The following is an 18801-nucleotide window of genomic DNA, read 5'->3' as shown; positions in this document are numbered from 1 at the left end:
ATGATTATGGAGGGGGGAATTTAAAAAAGACAGATGCCTAAAGAAGCCACATTCCTGTAGGCTACTCTGGGATTTATTCGTTTGTTTGTCTCAGAAATGCAAAGAAACAGTTAGCCCTCTAGTAAGCAGTTTGCATCATTGGAGGATGTAGATAGTTTAGCCTCAAACAATCCCCAGTTGCCTCAGTTTGTGCTATATGTCAGATCCCAGAGGACTGCTCTTCTGATTTCAAGACTTGGAAAGATAGCTCCTATATACTGAGCAACACAGGACCAATGACTGATTCACTGCTGGACAGTTTATACTTCAGGGATTTTCTTATTTGCAATTTGTAACCCAGGATTTTGACATTGCTGGCCACTATGACATCATGATTCCTGATGCTGAGTGTCTGAAAATTGTGCACGAGATTCTAAGTGCCCTACAAATAGGAGACTTTCTTATCAAGGTGAGTACAAGATCTGGGCCAAAATCCATTTTTTTCCTCACAGGTGTGCTTTAAGTATTAGAATGATTTTAGTCAATTACTACTTGTATTTTTCTCTTTGATCTCTGGCAACAAATGGTATACTTTAACCATTGAGATATATTTTTATATGTATGTATATTTTGCAACTAGAATTATCCACATTTTGGAGTGAGGTTATTGTTGCTTACTTGTCAATGTTGGTGTCCTAGCCATTCACTTCTGTGTTGTAGAAAGTAAAAGAAGTTCTGGAAATACCTTAATTGAAGTACATATTCAGCCATAGAAGTTGTATCTCTCATCCAATCTACCTCACATAGTTGTGGGTAAATTTTGAAAAAGGAATATTATACATACTATTTTGAGTTCCTAGGTAAATCTAACTGAAAAGCATTCAAATAAATCAAAATTAGATTTGCCAGAAGAAAGCTCAAATTTTTCCTAGACTCGAAGTAAAAATAGATTAAACATCCAGTAATCCCTAGTACATGGCCCAGTGAGTAAGACTGGAATCACTGTAAACCAATGTTCCAAGGTCCAACCTACAAATAGTTCAGGAAAATGACCAATAGTATCAAAATCTGCCAAGAGAATTAGGATTGCTGCTTGAAAAGATATTAACTTCCTTCTAGGTCAATGACCGGCGCATCCTTGATGGGGTGTTTGCAGTCTGTGGGGTTCCAGACAGCAAATTCCGGACCATTTGTTCCACTGTAGACAAGTTAGACAAGGTAAGGACTTTGTTATTAGGACCACAGGTTGATAACTCAAGTGACTAGAAAATCCAGGGAAAGATATTTTGCCATCACAGTCATTGGCCATGAAATGCAACAACATTCTTGTGGCTGCTGTTACAGAAGTTACAACAGGAAAGAAGACATAATTTAAGTTCAACATTCAAGAAGATAGATAAGGACATCAGGATGGGCAACTGTTGAGGGGTCAAGGGTCACAACATAGATTCCTGACCTTTCAGATTGCTTCAGAAATGTCGGGCAGAGTGATAATCACAAACACTCCTGTTTGTGCAGAGTGCAGCAAAAACTCCAGGAAAATATTAGCCATGACAGCAAACACAATGCAATGTCCATTTCTTGTTTCCCAAAGAAATCCAGTCAAAAAATATATACTAACTGGTGTTTATTGATAAAAATGCAAAATTCCATAAAATGCAAATATCATACAAAATATAAAGAAAAACACATCTTCTCGTTTAATGTAGCATCCAAGACTTATTAGCAATACAAGCTTAACAAAATCTCTAGCTACAAACTCTTAGAGAAGAGGTACACTGTTTGGTACTTTGTTACAATTACGTAGCCCATAAAACCTACATAGTGGCTAACACTAAAACAACTAACAACTATTCAGAGAGACTGAACATTTTCCTCCCCTTGTATTATAGCTCTATGCCACCCCCACTGGGTAGCTAGCATACACACGCCAATAGGTGGCAGTAGATAGCACAATACACAACACACAATAACAGGTGTTTTTCACATGATCTCTGTAGTCAAAATATTATTTGTTATTGTTGTAAAGATAATGGGATGAATCCTTTCCCATGAGAAAGAAAATCCTGACAAGAAAGCCATCTAACCAGAAGGGGTGGGGGTGAACATTTTTGACCAACCTTCCTTCCTCCCTTCCACCCTCCTTCTCCCTCTTTCTTTCTCTCTCTCTCTCTCTGGTTTTTAAGACTGGGAAATTAGTTTTTTCCAGAGAAAAAATGCCAAACAGTGGGGCAGAATCAGTCCCCAAAACTGAACCTGTGCAGGATGTTAAAGTGGAAATAACAGCAAGGAGAATCATTCCATTCCCACACTTAATTCTGGGGAGGAAGTGGAGCCAAAATTCAGCTACCAAATTTCAGAGCTATCTTCTCAGAGTGCTGGTGGTAGACTCTGGATTGCCTACCCCTGTTTTATAGGCAAACAAAGCTCATAAACAATCCATTCTAATCTAGAAACTTTTTAAAAATATTTTTTTATTAAAAGATTTACAAAGCATGTAAAAACTAACACAAACTAATAAAGAGTAGAAACCGTAAAGAAGAAAGAAGAGAGAAAAAAGCAAAAGTGCAGAAAAGAGTAAAAAAGAAAAAATAGAAAGAATCTTTTGAATTCCTTTGCAGCAAATATAAGTACAATTGCAAAATTATCCCTATGATTATAAAAAAAGCTCACTTTTTTCTATTATCCATTTTTTTTCTAATCATCAAAACCACATTAGTCCCAAAAGAAAAGTCTCTGGTTTCAGTTGTACTTTAACCTTTAATATTTTCTGAATTAATGCATGTATTTATATCCAATTTTTTTGGCTTTTTTACATGTCCACCAAACATGATAAAATGTCCCTTCATATTGTTCACATTTTCAGCAAAGATTTTAAGTACCTTTATACATTCTAGACAATTTCTCTGGTGACAGATACTGACAATACATCATTTTATAAAAATTCTCTTTAACGCTAGAACATACAGTAATGTAAATTTCAGTCCTTTCAACCACATATTTTCCCACTGATCCATTTGTATATTATAGCCAAAAATTTTAGCTCATGTTATCAAACATTCTTTCACTTGTTCTTCTTCCGTCTCATATTTCAGCAAAAGTTTATATATTTTAGCAATAACATGTTCATCATTAGTACATAATTCTCTTTCAAACTCAGTCTTACTTTGTTCAAAACCATAAAATATTTTGTCCACTTTAAAGCTTTCTGTTAATTGTACATAAGAAAACCATTGACAAGGATATCCTTCTCTTGATTTTATTTTACAATCCCCTTGAGAAAATTCTAGTACATCTCGGTAGGTTAACCATTTATGTTTACTTATTATTTTTTGCCTGTAAAATGCTTCTTGGGCTAAAAGCCATAAAGGTGTTTTCAGATAAAACCTGCGTTTATATTTTATTCCATACTCATATAGCACATATAATGATTTTTAAAATCTACATTCACCTTAGCTTTATCATACCATAGATATCCATGCCACCCAATTCTCAGATCATGCCCTTCTAAATCCAGTAACCTTCTGTTTCTTAACAAAATAAATAACATAGCAAGCAGCAAATAATCTAGAAACTTTGTGATGAGAAAGAACACCATCAGCCAGAAATATTTCTGGTTCTGATTTCAAAGAGATAACTTTTAATAAGGAAGTTAATGAAACTGAATAAAATAGATCACAGGGTCCTGATTTGTCTCCCAGTAGAAATGAGAATTCAGAGAACCAGTTTGAAAAGAAAAGAATAACTTTGCATTATATCTAACATTTATTATTTAAGGAAAAACAATCTTCAACTCTATTTACAGATTTAGAATGAGCAGGAAGGAAGGGATATTGATTTCTTTCAGTGTAGCTATGCTATAGAACCAAACCCTTAACTTAGATAAATGGTTCCCTTAGCCTATAGCAGCATTTCCCAATGGGAACAATTCTACCTCCTGAGGGACAATTTTGAAGTTCAAGAGTGCAGTGAAACCTAAAGGGGCAAGGGAAGGTTTTGAGAAATATGTGATGATGTTTGATGTCAAGACTATACCAGTGCTTTTTTCCAGTGTGTCCAGTCTCATTTTTCATAACTATAAATAGAGATGCACTAGATTTATAAATCAGAACTAATAAAGAATTAGGTGAAGATTGTAGGGATAGTAGAGATTATCAAATATTACTAAAACTGAGTGCTTGTAATAATTGTCTATATTAATCATAAAATAATAAACTTCTCTTTTATTTCCCTGCAGATAGGCTTTTGTCTGTGATGCTATTTATAACTAATTTATTTATTATTACTTTATATCTTAAAAAGTGTAATATTTTATAAAATCATGTTTAACAAGTACATTAACTTTTAAAACAACTCTGTCATGTAGCTTGGGGAGGAGGGTTGTCTGTGGATGCCACTGGGGGAACACATGTGCCATAAGGCCCATGGGTACTGTATTGCAAACCTTGGCTCATATGGTGATTTTCAGATGTTTCTGGTGATTCATCCATAGCTTTCCAGATGCGCCCATAGCCATGCTAGAGGATTACAGATGCTCTATCCATTCTATAAACCCAGGAAACTCCTAAGAACATTTTTCTCATAAGTATTATGAGAATGATACTTACAATTACTTGCTCTTTGAGAGTAGCAGCAAAAAGTTGAGAGTCCATACATGGAATGTTTGGGGGAGTTCATGTTGAATTTTTAGAGTACATTCATGTCAGGTTTTGGGGTGTTTAAATCTTTTCTAGAGTGTTGTAGAGTATTTTGCAAACTGTGGCTGAGATAGTTTCCCATTTTTCTTCAGGCTGAGAGCCTACTATTTTTTCTTAGGGCTACCAGATATTTAAATTTATTTATTTATTTATTTAACCAATTTATATAGCAGCCCATCTCAACAACGACTCTGGGTTGTGGACAGTGGTAACAATAAAACAAATACATATACAAAAATTAAAATATATAGCAGCTGAAAAAACCAACAATCATCCACATAGCTAGGAGATGCACTTGCGCCGTGCCTCCCCTGCCACCCGTGCATCCTCCCCGAACCTCATTGCACTCATGTTGTGCCTCCCTGGCCACTTGCGCATCCTCCCTGAACCTTGGTGTGCTTGCACCATGCCTCCCTGGCCACCCACGCACCCTAACACACCTTCTCCCATCCGGTAGCAGCCACACCAAACCTCACCGTGCTTGCGCCGCACCTCCCCGGCTACTAGCACACCCTCCTTGAGCCTCACTGCACTTGTGCCACACCTTCCTGGCTACCTAAGCACCCTCCTGCACCTGGCAGCAGCACCCCAAGCCCGCTATGCTCATACTGTGCCTCCTCTGCCACCGGCACACCCTCACACATCTTCCTTGGCCACTCGCACACCCACCTGGCAGCAGCCCTGCCACTCTTGCGCCTCCCCCACCACCCGCGCACCCTCCCCAAACCTCGTTGCGCTTGTGCTATGCCTCCCAGCCACCCACGCAGCCCCTCACTCCCTCTCTCACCCAGCAGTAGCTTCCCCACTGACTTTGGTTGTTGGAAGCTGGCAGGAAGTTGTGAGGAGGTGCTCGCTTAACAACCCACAATCCTTGTTTAACAATAGGAACTGCAGGGATTGCCATCACTAAGTGATGCAGTCATGTGACATCATGAAATTCTGGTCCCGATTGTTGTTGTAACTCAAGAACTACCTGTATTTCCCCAGTTGCAACAATAGTGAAGGAAATTCACATGGTAGCATTTCTTTATTTTCTACTGCCAATATTAGTCCTGCCAAATGAGACTCCCCCATCATCTTCCCTTCCCTTCCCTTCCCTTCCCCTCTTTCTGTATATATTGAGGTGGAGCTGTAGAAAGAAGTCTTTTCTAGACAGAGAAGCCAATTTTCTTGGGAGATATAAATCTACTCTGTAGTGAAACTCTATGCTGTAGCATAGCCTGGGTTTATGGCAATGATAGATTTGATTTCAGGACAGCCTGTGGTCAGATTTGAAGAATGATCATGAGAGCTGAATTCAAATAAGAGGTTATTGATTTTATAATTGCTACTGTGTCTTACCTCCTAGAAATTCAGAAGGCCTATTCATTTTCTTTGTAATTAGCTTTGCTTACTTGACAGGTAAAAATTAGAAGTTGCCTGAATAGATGAACAGGCTAGAATTGTAGAGGCTAGAATTGTAACTCTGTTTAATAACAACAGCTGTGCTAATAAATTAAAGAGGAGTTATCAAGAGCCTTGAGACCCCTAAAAGTCCATTCGTCTTGTAAAACCAAAAGCTCTTTGGAAACAGGTATATAAGGTATGCTTCCATGTAACTTAACAGTTAGTATACAACAAACAAGACTACTAGCTATCCTTCATTAATTTGTCTAGTTCTCTTTTAAAACAATCTGAATTGTTGACTATCACCACTTTTGATGGCAATACATTCTGTAGTTTTCCCTATGCATTGTGTAAAACAATAATCAAATTTAACAGTCTTGAATTTCATTAGATAACCTCAAGTTTAATACTGTAAGAGTTAAAGCTTTCCTGTCCACATTTTCCATGCTATGCATAATTTCATATACTTCTATTAGGTTCTCCTCTTATTAGTCTTTTTTGTAAACTAAAATGTCCCAAACATAGTTATAGTTCCTTGCAGAGTAGTTGTTCTAGGCCCCTAATCATTTTGGTAGCCTTTTTCTGCACATTTCCCAGCTTTACAGTATAGCTTTGAGATGCGGTGACCAGAACTGAATACAATATTCCAAATGTGATTGCCCTATATGCTTAGAAGGATGTTACTATATTGGTTGTTTCATTTTTAGTCTTTTTCCTAAAAATTCTGTTCAAAGAAATAATTTTCCTTTCCTGCCTTCTTTTCTTCCCAATTGTTGCATGTTTTTGAATAGAATATTCTGAAAATTACTACTCTGAAAATTCAGAGTATTTAGAATCAGAGTAGGAAAAACAGGAAGAAACAATACAGTTCCAGATTATCTCAGGCTAATAGAAGAGAAAAATCGTTCGCTGAGGCAGAGTCTACATAGCTTTGATCTTGTCTACAGATGGCTTGGGAAGATGTAAAAAATGAGATGGTTGGAGAGAAGGGATTGGCAGCAGAGATTGCAGATCATATTGGTGAATATGTAAGACTCAATGGTGAGTATGAAAATAGGTGAGATACATTCTAGCTCTCTAAGGCATGCAAGCCAAATGCTGATGTCATTCTCTTTTATCCCATTACTAGTCAAGGTGGTACGTAAGAGATTACAAGAGAGCAATTTTGTATCCCCCATTTGCTGATAATGGGGAATACACTGGCTGTTTGCCTAGCACACTTGTGGCTGCCAGCACTAGTGCATTCCTTTTGATGTATATTCTCCATTGTGTGCCTCCTTAATTTCTTATAATCCCTTCCTCTCCAATCTCTCTGCTCTTTGAGGGGGGAAAAAGAAAAAAAAAGACTGGTCAGGCAGAGGACAACACATACTGAGTGTAATGGGGATCATGTGACTGAGAGACTCTGCGAAGGTTGTAAATGCATGCCTTGGTCACAAAGTTACTTTTTCAGCACCCTCGTAACTTTGAATGATTGCTGCAGGAGGCAGTCGGTAAGCGAGGTCTACCTGTATAAATACAGGTGGTCCTCTTTTAACAACCACTTGTTCAGCGACCACTTGAACTTACTATGGCACTGAATAAGTGATAGTTATGACCAGACCTCATGCTCATGGCTGTTGCAGCATCCCACGGTTACATGATCTCGATTTGCAACCCTGCCAGCTTCCCACAAGCAAAGTCAATGGGGAAGCTGGCAGGAAGTCGGAAGTCATGGTCACATGAGATCTTTGCTTAATGACCCATACAGTTCTCATTTAATGATGGCAATCAGGACTGCTGGAACTGCCATTGCTAAGCAGCGCGGTCATGTGATTTTTTGACTTACGAACATGTCACTTAACAATGGAGTTTCCAGTCCCAATTAAAGTCATTAAGCGAGGACTACCTGTACAGTATGCCTACTTCAACTTGTATATATTTCAGTCTTAGAAGAAATGAAATTGCATTGCACAAGAAATAGAGAAAGTAAAGGAGGGTTGAATGGAAGAAGTTTTTATAAAGGCATATTACTGCTGCTGCATCTTTCATACAGAACATGTGTCCTACATGCCTCATTTCCACAGGTGGGTTGAGTTTGATCGAACATTTGCTCCAAGATCCAAAGCTCTCACAAAATAAACTGGCCCGGGAAGGGCTTGAAGAAGTGAAACAGCTGTTCAAATATTTGGATCTTTTTGGAATTTCAGATAAGGTAAATACTATTCTTTGCTCTTCTAATGACATTGAGTTGAGTGTTTCGGTTCTGTTTATGAGATTTTTAAATTGTTTTACAGATTTCCTTTGATTTAAGTCTGGCTCGTGGTTTGGATTACTACACTGGGGTAATATATGAGGCTATCCTCCAGGAACCAAATGATCATATGGAGGAATCTGTTGGTGTTGGCAGTGTTGCTGGAGGTGGCCGTTATGATGGGTTAGTAGGGATGTTTGATCCCAAGGGTCGGAAAGTGCCTTGTGTTGGAGTCAGCATTGGCATCGAACGGATCTTTTCCATTATGGAACAAAAAATAGAGGTAAAGATTCCTTGCTTTTCCTACTTGAAAGCTTGTCTGTGATTACATACAGGTCTGCTTGCAACAAATGAAATAAAAGCTCCACCATGCAGATTTCTTGGCAACATTTTGGAAATGGTTTGTAAGCACTTTCTTCCTAGAGCTGAGAGAGTGTGACTTGCTTTTGTGCCGAAAGGAGGACTAGACCTCCTGATCTCCCAGTTTCTAGTCCACTGCCTATAACCTCTATACCAAAGTGGCACTCTGTTTTGAGATTGGGTAGTTCTTTTTTGCTCTGACAGTATTGAATACCAGATGAATCAAGATATGATTCTTCCTATATACCTTCTAAATCCTATCATACATTTGGAGAGCTGTCTGCATAAATTGGATTATGGAAGAAGCTGCATTTTATATGCAGAGGACAGACTCCTTTCTTTGTTATGAAGGTGCAAGAGAAGAAATTTCTCATCTTGTTTCGGCCTCCATTTTGTTCCCTCCATACCATTTTGTTATCAGTTAGTTGATGTACTATATCCAGAAGGCATTAGAGATCATTCCATTTAGGCACAGCAGTGTTACAGGCACTCCCAGGGTCGGCTTATGGTCACACACTCACAACCAGTTGAGGCGCACAGATCTTGTAAGCCACCCTTGCTTTCTACCTGGGTTTTCCAGATAGGTGCGGCTAGAGCAGACAAGACTCACAGCCCTGGGCAACAGCCGGAAAATAATTAGATATGCACACAAATCACTTCCATCCAAACACTGAGACACAGCAGATTCTTTGGAATACACAGAAACCCAGCAAATTTAAAGTAACAGCAAAACTTTACTGGTTACAATGTACTTCTCACACATACCCATGTCCTTCTAGAGGGACGGAAGCCGCCAAAAACGACTCAGAGTGGGCAGGCTTCAGGACCCCTTTTATCCCCAAAAGTCCTTGCTTTGTTCATTCACAAGACTGGCAGCTACTCTTGCCTTGTTAATTTACAAGTCTGGTAGTTGTTGATGGGATTGGGGGTGGGGGGTTTCCATGTGCTCAGGCCCAACTTCCTTTGTCTGGTTCAGGTGACCTTTTTCCCTTTGTTTCCTTAACAATGTGACTTCTTTCCTTCTTATATACCTCCCTAAAGGATCTTTTAGACCAGATTCCTGGCTTTTTGTCCTCTCTGCTTATGTGCCTGCTTCACCTTTAGGTATGGCTATTTCAGCCTAGTCTTACATCAGTAGTTTCCCATCCACCCATATTTATAAAACATTACAGGTTCAGCAAAGGAGGTTCTGCATCCTTGGCTCTATAACCAGCTAAGCCTATCATCAGGAAATGGAGCTGATTATTCATTCATGTGTGCTTTACAGAGACCATGATGAACAAGAGCTGTTTATTTCCCCATGTTATTTAAGTGGTCATCTCTGAATTCATACAGCCTAAGTGATTGTTTCAGTCTCTCAGTTCTAGAGATTTTTGTGTCAGTCTATGTAGAGATAAGGTTCCTGCCAAAAACATTTAGCTCTGGAATGTTTCAGACAAGGACACTGTCTGCATTTGTGAGTTTGAATTCATGAACTCCTCAAACATCAGTTTCAGGGAAGTACCAGTTCTTTAAAGTGGCATTTTCTAGAAGTGGATACAATGTTTGAAGTTAAAATGTTCTAATCTCTGGCCAACTATATCCCAGGTGGTCAGAAATCTGTTCTAATCAAAGAACAGAGATGAAATGGCCCATGTCAGGAAAATCACATGTTTCCTTCTCAGAACATTTTCCACACCTCTAATTTTTTTCTCTCTCTGGGCCTTTGTGTTCTTTACCATCTGTGAAATTCTCTTGTGTCAGAAAACCAAGTCCAAATTCATGTTCTGTGTATTGGGTTCTGGACCCACTTCTGATTTGCAATCAGGTTGTTTGTCTGATATCGTTACTAATTTGCATTCAGTGAAATTGATGTTCTGTAAATGACTATACCCCCATGATGGCCATTTTCCATGACAGCACTCATGAAGCTATCTCACATGACCAAATGTTACTGTCTGTTCACAAAGATAGATAGATAGATAGATAGATAGATAGATAGATAGATAGATAGATAGATAGATAGATAGACAGACAGACAGACAGACAGACAGACAGATTTAAAAGATGTATGGTGCCACTGATCTTATGTACCCTGGGTGGCTCACAAAATAATAATTAAAAATATCAAACCATAACAAAAACGTCTGGTGCCCCAAATGCAACACTCCTTCTCCCCCATCATCATTCCACTTTACTGGGCTCCAGCCTTGCTATATCCCAAGACTTTCAGGAACAGCAAGCTCCTCAAGACCCTCTGAAAGACTAGGTGGGTAGGGGGCTGCCAGATCTCAGGGGGAAGGGTGTTTCACAAGGCAGGGGCTGCTAAAGAGAAGGTGCACTTCCTAGGTCCCACTAAGCAACATTTAAGGAAAGGGACCTGGAGCATACTCACCCTATCTGACCTGATGGAATGGGCAGATATCCTTAGGAAGAGGCAGTGCCACAAACAGCCTGGCCCCATAACATTTAGGGCTTTAAAGATGATAACCAACACTTTGAATTGCACCTGGAAAGAAACAGGAAGCCAGGACAGCTTGCACTGCAGCAGTGTAATATGAGCAAACTGTGGGATGTCCAGAACTGCTACATTGTGGACCAGTTGTAATTTCCAGGTGTTCTTCAAGGGCAGCCCTATGTAGAGCAGGTTACAATAATCCAACCAGAAAGTGACCAGGGCATAAGTGATTGTGAGCAGGTCCAGGAATGGGTGCAATTGGCACATGAGATGAATCTGTGACACACACCCCCCAGCTACAAGTCTAGGAGTTCTGCCCCAGCAAGAGTCAGAGATGATACCTCACCAGATCCAGGGGACCAAAACCTCAAAGCCTTTCCATCTTGCTAGGGTTGATTTGGAGGAGGTTCTTCCCCATCCAAAGACTTAAATCCTCTAGGCACTGAGCCAACACAAGTGAGGTCCTCTGCTGTTAATGGAACTGAACATATTTATATTTTAACTACTTGTTGGGGAAGGACAACTAAAGAAAGGAATCAAAAGACAAATGAAAATGTTATTGGGCTAATTGACAAAATTAATTAGCCGCTTATTCTAGATAGCATCTATTCACTGATCCTTAATGAAATCAAATGCAAAGTTTCTGATCCTTAAGCAAATGTATACATAGAGTTATTAGAGAGTAACAATTTTAGGATACTATATGTTAACTAGCCTAATATGTATTCCATGGAAACTGATGGGAACCATTCAGCACCATAAAGAAGAACTATCCTTGCTGAAAAGAACCAGCATACAGTAGCTTCTGCAAAAATAAATTCCACATCCTAAGTCTTTTGGAGCTATTTGAAAATGTTACAAATATATAAATAATTGATCAAAAAGATAAATATTTAAATGATGTTTGAAGACTTTTGGAAAGTTCTAGTCATTGTATAGTAAAGTTGCAAAAGTGGCAGCTAATATGTTCATATGACTGGGGTATCCTCCCTATAATTAAACATTAAAGTTTAGACAGCTTTTTAGCTTAGAATAAAATGTTAGTGTGGCAGAGTAATTATATTATATATCTGTATGTATTATTTCATTAATCAGCTATACTGATCGATATTGGTACAAAATCTGTGTAAAGTATAAAATGACAGTGGCACAGCTTTCTTTTATCTCCATCATATCACCCATAATTTTATAAATGTTCATGTCCATCCTTATCTTTTTTCTCAGACTAAAAAGAACTAAATGCTTTATTCATACTTGATGTGGCAGCTAGTGAAGTGTGTAGAATGAGGATAGTTATAGAAGCAACAGTACCAAGATGATGAGATCTTTTTAAGGAGGAAGGAACATTTGAAAGGATATCAGGTTAAAAACTGTAATCCTTAGATGAATCAAGAATCAATTCATTGTACTTATATCACAGTATATCAGTCTATCACAACACCCATTTTCTACGGTAATGTCAGGAGGTTTTAAAATTATTTATTTATTCAATTTGATGCTGCCCAACTCCAAACCACTCTGGATGGTTTATAATACATCAAAACAATATAACAAACCACAGAACCAAACTCCAGTAAAGAAAAAAAAGAGCAAATGGCAAACCTCAAAATATCCCACCAACTGACATCAACTATCCTAGCCCGAGGACTGGGAGACCAGCCAGGTTTTTATGGCTCTTTGGAACACCAACAGGAGGAGAACCATCCAGATTAATTTATTAAATCTGGGTTGCAAGTGTGAATTGTAGTGATTCTCTTATTATTATATTTCCATAAATCTCTCTCTCTCTCTCAACTCTTTTTTTTCTCCTTCAGGCTTCTGAAGAGAAAATCCGAACAACAGAGACCCAGGTGCTTGTAGCATCTGCTCAAAAGAAACTGCTTGAAGAAAGGCTAAAGCTTGTGTCTGAGCTGTGGGATTCGGGAATTAAGGTGCAACTTAATTATATCAGGGTCAAGCCAATAATTAGAATTCTAGACTAGATCTCTGAGTTTGGTAGGAAAGAATCATAAGTGTAAGTGTATCTGATGCAATATAGCTCTTCAGTAAGATAGACCTGCAAGCTGTTCTATTAAAAACCTGATCGTTTGGGTCCAATTAAGAATATGAGTTTGATCATCTTATAATGCAGCAAGTATTTCACTTCTGAACTAATGCTATGAGGATATCCATACAATAGAACACTATTTATTTGATTGTTCAAAGTTTAGTTGGTGTACTTCATCAGTGGAGAATGCCTTCACCCCTCCTGGGGTTTGTAAAACATTCAGAGCTAGAAACATTCCAACTCAGAAGAAATGTTTCAGTTGTTCCAAAGTTTTGCCTCACACTCAAACAGAGTGTTTTGTTCCAAGTTGTTTTGTATGTTCTTCCACTTAGCTTGTTTTGTGTCCTTTTAAATTTTTGCAGACATGGGAGTTTGGAGGATGCGTAGCTAATAAACAGCCAGTGCAGGTTTGATCCTTGTTGCTGTTTGCAAAAGCTAGTTGAGGGGAAGAAGCAGTGGTATCCATGATGGAGACAAGGGAGGCCAGAGTGATACAAATAGCATTGTGGTGTGGTGATGTAAACACTGCTCCTTTTCTGTGGGACTAAAGCAGCAAGAGTCTGCAGATACTTCTGGGAAAAAGGGTGGAGTTTGAAGGAAAATTAAATCTGAGCTGTTTGGGACATAAGAAAAAAAATACTGTCTTTTTGTTTTTTTAGATTCTTTGCTGTGGCAATGTTTGAGTTCATGAGTTACTCATAATGGAATGTTGTTGTCCCTGTGTATTCTGTGTTGTGCTATATATTCTTTTGTAGGCAGGTTGACAAATAAGTTCTTGGGCTTTGATGCTGAAGTGAATCCCTTGCTGTTGTTTCTTTACTAGACTTAACTTTATGGCTATTTGTTCATAAAGACTAAGTTGCAAAAAAACATGGTTAACTATTGCTTCTCTTTTCACTATGGAAAAAAAATATTTACAGTTTGCTTAAAAACATCATTCCTTTAACAAATTTTACTGACATGGGCAGTCTGTAGAATGAAGCTTCGACAATCATCCCAGTGATTTTTGTGACCCTACCTAGGGGCTTTTTTAAAGTTCCAAACGTTTCCTGTGATGGACCATAATGGAACATGTGAAATAGAAATGTTCTATTGGAAAGTTGAATGTTCAGAAAATTCCAGTGGAATGTTCAGAGTGGTGCTGATTTTTTCCCAGTTTGGAACAAAATACCTTTTCTATTTTGTGCACACTATTGTACTCCTTTCTGTGAAACTGACCTCTCAAAAAAATTGAGCAAACTTTCAAGTTCTTCACTATTATTCATTAGACTACACATTAAACAAAGCCTTTGATGTAGTAGATTTATTTAATTGGATCAAGTTTTCCTGGATGTTACAGATTATACAAAATCAAATTCTACCCCAGTGATTAAGATTTTTAAATATTTTGGAATTAATCTGTTTATCTTTTGAATTGCTTTTAAAAGGGTTAAATTGGTTTTTTTCTTCTTTTCAAAAGCCTACACTAAGGAATAATTTATATTTAACTTTAAAGAAAATATTGAGCAGTAGTAATATGTATATGTATTTATGTGTATGCTGTGCTGTCAAAGAAGACTTTCATGCCTTCTTCTGAACATCTTGGGGGTTTCTGGCTGGCCAGTGCCAAATACAGCCTATTTAAACTTTAAAGTTTATTCAGTGTTAATCTGTATTCTTTATCTTGCTCTGGTCTTTTCTACTTTTCCCTACCCACACCCATTTTTTAAGTAGACACCTTGTACATTATACAAAATGGTGCATAGCTCTTGATCCAAAAAGTCCACTCTTTAGCTTAAAGATAAGACTATTTATTGCATCAGTTCACCTGTGAAGAACCTCCATCCAAATATCTGACATGGAAATTCACTGTGTTGCAATATTATAGGGCATGCTGGATATATGTGTTCAGGCAAGACATTAGTCAGACCTGTTCATCTGAATGTATCCTATAACGTAGCATTTCATATAACTGAGGAACATTGAAACAATGACTAAATAGTCTAAAGAATGCATATACGTTATAATATTGTCTTTCCTGAGAAAAACTGATGAGCACCAGAATTTTTGGAGCCAGAATAATGGTTAGTTTCCATCATTGCCTACTAACTTTTCCCTCTGTTTTACTGTATTTTCCAGGCAGAAATACTTTATAAGAAAAATCCCAAACTACTGAGCCAGTTGCAGTACTGTGAGGAAACAGGAATTCCACTTGTTGCCATATTGGGAGAGCAAGAGTTAAAGGATGGAGTTGTCAAATTGCGTGATGTGGTTACTAGAGAAGAGGTGTGCATGCCATTTTATTTTAGGGTTATACCATGATTCCAGAATACTCAACTAAAAGCAGGAATCATTAGATTCTTGGTATTCTCTGAGCTTGCTTTTCTTCTTGCAAACATTTCATTACCAATCTAGGTAACATCATCAGTGCTTTGACACAAAGGAATGAAGTTTGCTAGATTTTTATGTATGGCTTCTCCTAAGATGGTTACAGTTTCTCAGTTGAATATGTGATTCAATTTGTCTCTTTCTTGCAAAACAAAAGAATTTGTCTAAGTATGTTGAAATTAAACATCAACTATTAATAGGCACATATAGATTAACTCTGTTTACAAATTTTAAAAAGCAATCAAAGGCCCAAGAAGGAAGTTCTATAATAAAATGGTTTAGGACAAAGATTTCTATCCAATTTTGTGAGAGTTAAATAGCAGGAGGCCACCTGGGTGACTTTGGGCCAGTCACTTTCTCTCAGCCCTAAGTAGAAGGCAAAGCAAACCACTTTAGAAAATCTTGCCAAGAAAACTGCAGGGACTAGTCCAGGCAGTCAGCAAGAGTCACTCAAAGGCACCAAAAAAAAAAAAAAAATGGCAGGAAAGGAAGCCTTGGTCACAATCCCAGGGTAGCACCAGTTTAGTGGCTCCCTTAAAAAGAAGGAAGCTTACTTCCTCTAAAAGAGGTCAGGATGTAATGTGAGGCCACGTAAATCTGGAAAAAGTTTCCTGAAATAGAGCATAGCCATAGGGGCATTGTCAGTAAAACCTGCCCTAGCCTGAAAGCCCTGGGAAATGGCAGTGAGCACATAAACTGAACATGTGCCCTCACACAAAGATAGGAGGTATAAGTGGTGCTGACTGAATGGAGCTCTTGTGCAAAGTGACCTTTTGTAGAACATGTTGTGATACTGAATGAAATTACTGTTTTTTACAAGCGGTAGAGTTAGGAAATGGTACTAATTGTACTGAGGCAGACTGAATTAAAACCTTGTGCCTTTATTCCCCCGAAAGTAATCCATCAGCTGTTGCATGAGACACATGAAGCCTTGAATCAGAAGGAGTTTGGTGGCACCTTTTCGGATTAACAAATTTTATTAGAAGGGCATAAGCTGTCATAAACTGCAGCTCACTTCATCAGATGCATGGAGTGGCTAAACTGATGTAGGATTTAAATTGGGAAGAGACAGGAAAGACAAGGTGCTTATGCAGATACAAGTTACATGAGAGACAGATTACAAGGATCTTGCCAATTATCCATTGTAATATGTTAAAAACCCACTGTGTTTGTTGAGACCTCAACAAACTGCTAATTGGTAAGGTAAAATTAGCCATTGTAATATGTTAAAAACCCACTGTGTTTGTTGAGATCTCAACAAACTGCTAATTGGTAAGATACTTGTAATCTGACTCACATGTAACCTGCCTAACTACCCTGTGTTCTAGCTTCCCCCATCCCAATTTAAGTCCATATCAACTTAGCTCTCCATGCATCAGATGCATAAGTTGAACTGCAGTTTACAGGAGTTTATGCCTTTTAATAAGATTTGGTAGTCTGAAAGGATGCTAACAGATTCCTTCTGATTTTTGGCTACCATAGACGAACACAGCTTTCTTCTTACAATGCAGCCTTCAACAGTCTCTCAATATAAATTCAGGCCTTGAACAGTCTTTCAAAAAATTAATTAAAACTGTACGTAGGCTTTTGACATGTCTTCTGCTGCATGATATAAGCAGTCTGCTTGGAAGTGACATAAACATGGCAACCTTGATAGGAAGAAGAGATGACATAAATGTTACATTGTGATAACTTTACTAAAGTATAGTAAGAAGGGTATTGAGATACATATTTTGTAGCTTAATTAGGCCATACTTTTGCTTTGCAGGTGGATATTTGCAGAGGAAAGCTTGTAGAGGAAATCAAGATGCGAACATATATTCTCTAGAAATACTGGATTCCCCTTTGCAAAGACCTGCAAAATTCTTCATAACTGTGGCAAATCAGAGGTTTTTTTTCAAAGCTGTAATTTATTTTGCTGTAAAGCTCCTTAATCTTAGAGATCAAGGAGCTTAATCTTAAAGAGTAAGGAGCTGTAGTTCAAAGCAAATGAAGGCTGATATTTTCAGTATTCTGGTCCATTGTTTAAAACACTGACATTTTGAATCTATGATTTGATATCAATAAAACTTGTTTCAACCCAGGTTTCCTGCATTCATCTTTTCCATTTTAGCAAAATAATGAAATGTGTTGAATATCCAGCCTTACTTTACTCAAATTCGGTCAGCTATCCTGACTAGAGATCTGCTTAGAATATTCTGCTGCCTGTGATATTAGCAAGCCAACCTTGGAGGCTTCATGAAATAGTTGGACAGAAACACAGTGGAAATGGGGGGGGGGGGGGAGTTGAATTTATTTTGCCCTTGAAGTCCTTCTACAAAATCTTTCAAAGGGGGTAAACATTTCAGACCCACAAATTCTGGAGGGCTACAGGAGCTTGCAGCTTTATTCCACTTCAAAAGAGATACAGACCCAACAATTCTGTTCCACTTTCTACTGGAAGAAAGTTTCTTTTTCCCAATTTTCTTTCAAAGAGATGACAACTTTGTTGGCTTAGCAGTAAGAACCAAAGAATTTGAGCCTGCTACATCCAATCTATTAATTCGGGGAGGGTAACGAGGGTGAGAAAAAGTGCATGCCAAAAGGCAAAATGTATTAGCCACCCAGAGTCCATTGGAGTTGGGTGGCTAATAAATTCAAATAAATAATAAAATGGTGCATGGCATGCAACCAGCTGCTGCCACAGTGTGGTGAAGGCAGGCTGTGCATGACTTGGGCTCAGTGACAGACATAGTTACTGGCAGCACACCATTTGTAATATATTTCCACTCTGCAACAGCTGCAGGAAATCCAAACCAGGAAAAAAAAATACTTTTAAAATATTTAGACAAATCCATGCACAAGCTGCCTGAAAAAGAAACAGCATGGGAGGCCTCCAGCTTCATCTTTCTTGATAATCATCCATCTAAACATTGCTGGACTTCTGTCACGATCACCAACCCACCTTCTCTTTCATTAGAAAGAGGACTGCTGAAGAAATCTTAATTAGTCCAAATGTTTGAAAAATCATTACTTTGGACTTATAGCATGATATTGCTGTTGTGATTGTCCACTGAGTCCATTCTGACTCCTGGTAATTGCAGAAACAATTTCTACAGTTTTCCCAGCAACCTTTTCTGGAAGTGGCTTGCCAGTTATCTTCCCTGGGTTGAGAGAGAATGTCTGGCCCAAAGTCAGCCAGCTGGGTTCCAGTCCCAAGGTGGGAGTAGAATTCATACTCTCCCAGCTTCTAATCCAGTACCTTAACCACTAAACCAAACTGGTTTTCTTGATAGATGTGTAAATTCAGTGCTGG

General features: G+C 38.3%; 1 protein-coding gene across 1 annotated transcript in view; it reads left to right on the top strand.

Moving 5' to 3' along the window:
• The window catches only part of HARS1 (histidyl-tRNA synthetase 1), a 35910-nt gene extending 18318 nt beyond the window's left edge, over nucleotides 1-17592 (top strand). The window contains exons 6-13 of the mRNA XM_007430639.4: nucleotides 341-448; nucleotides 1099-1197; nucleotides 7010-7103; nucleotides 8129-8256; nucleotides 8339-8578; nucleotides 12907-13023; nucleotides 15258-15404; nucleotides 17275-17592. Of these exons, the coding sequence (XP_007430701.1) occupies nucleotides 341-448; nucleotides 1099-1197; nucleotides 7010-7103; nucleotides 8129-8256; nucleotides 8339-8578; nucleotides 12907-13023; nucleotides 15258-15404; nucleotides 17275-17334 (993 nt within the window). The 3' untranslated portion in view covers nucleotides 17335-17592. The remainder of the gene's footprint in view (nucleotides 1-340; nucleotides 449-1098; nucleotides 1198-7009; nucleotides 7104-8128; nucleotides 8257-8338; nucleotides 8579-12906; nucleotides 13024-15257; nucleotides 15405-17274) is intronic.
• Nucleotides 17593-18801: the final 1209 nt, after the last annotated feature.

This window comes from Python bivittatus, unplaced genomic scaffold, assembly GCF_059951505.1.
Source record: "Python bivittatus isolate LINGU-HERP-01145 unplaced genomic scaffold, Pbiv_v1 ctg000960_np1212, whole genome shotgun sequence".
NCBI lineage: Eukaryota > Metazoa > Chordata > Lepidosauria > Squamata > Pythonidae > Python > Python bivittatus.
This window is presented reverse-complemented; position numbering and strand designations above follow the sequence as displayed.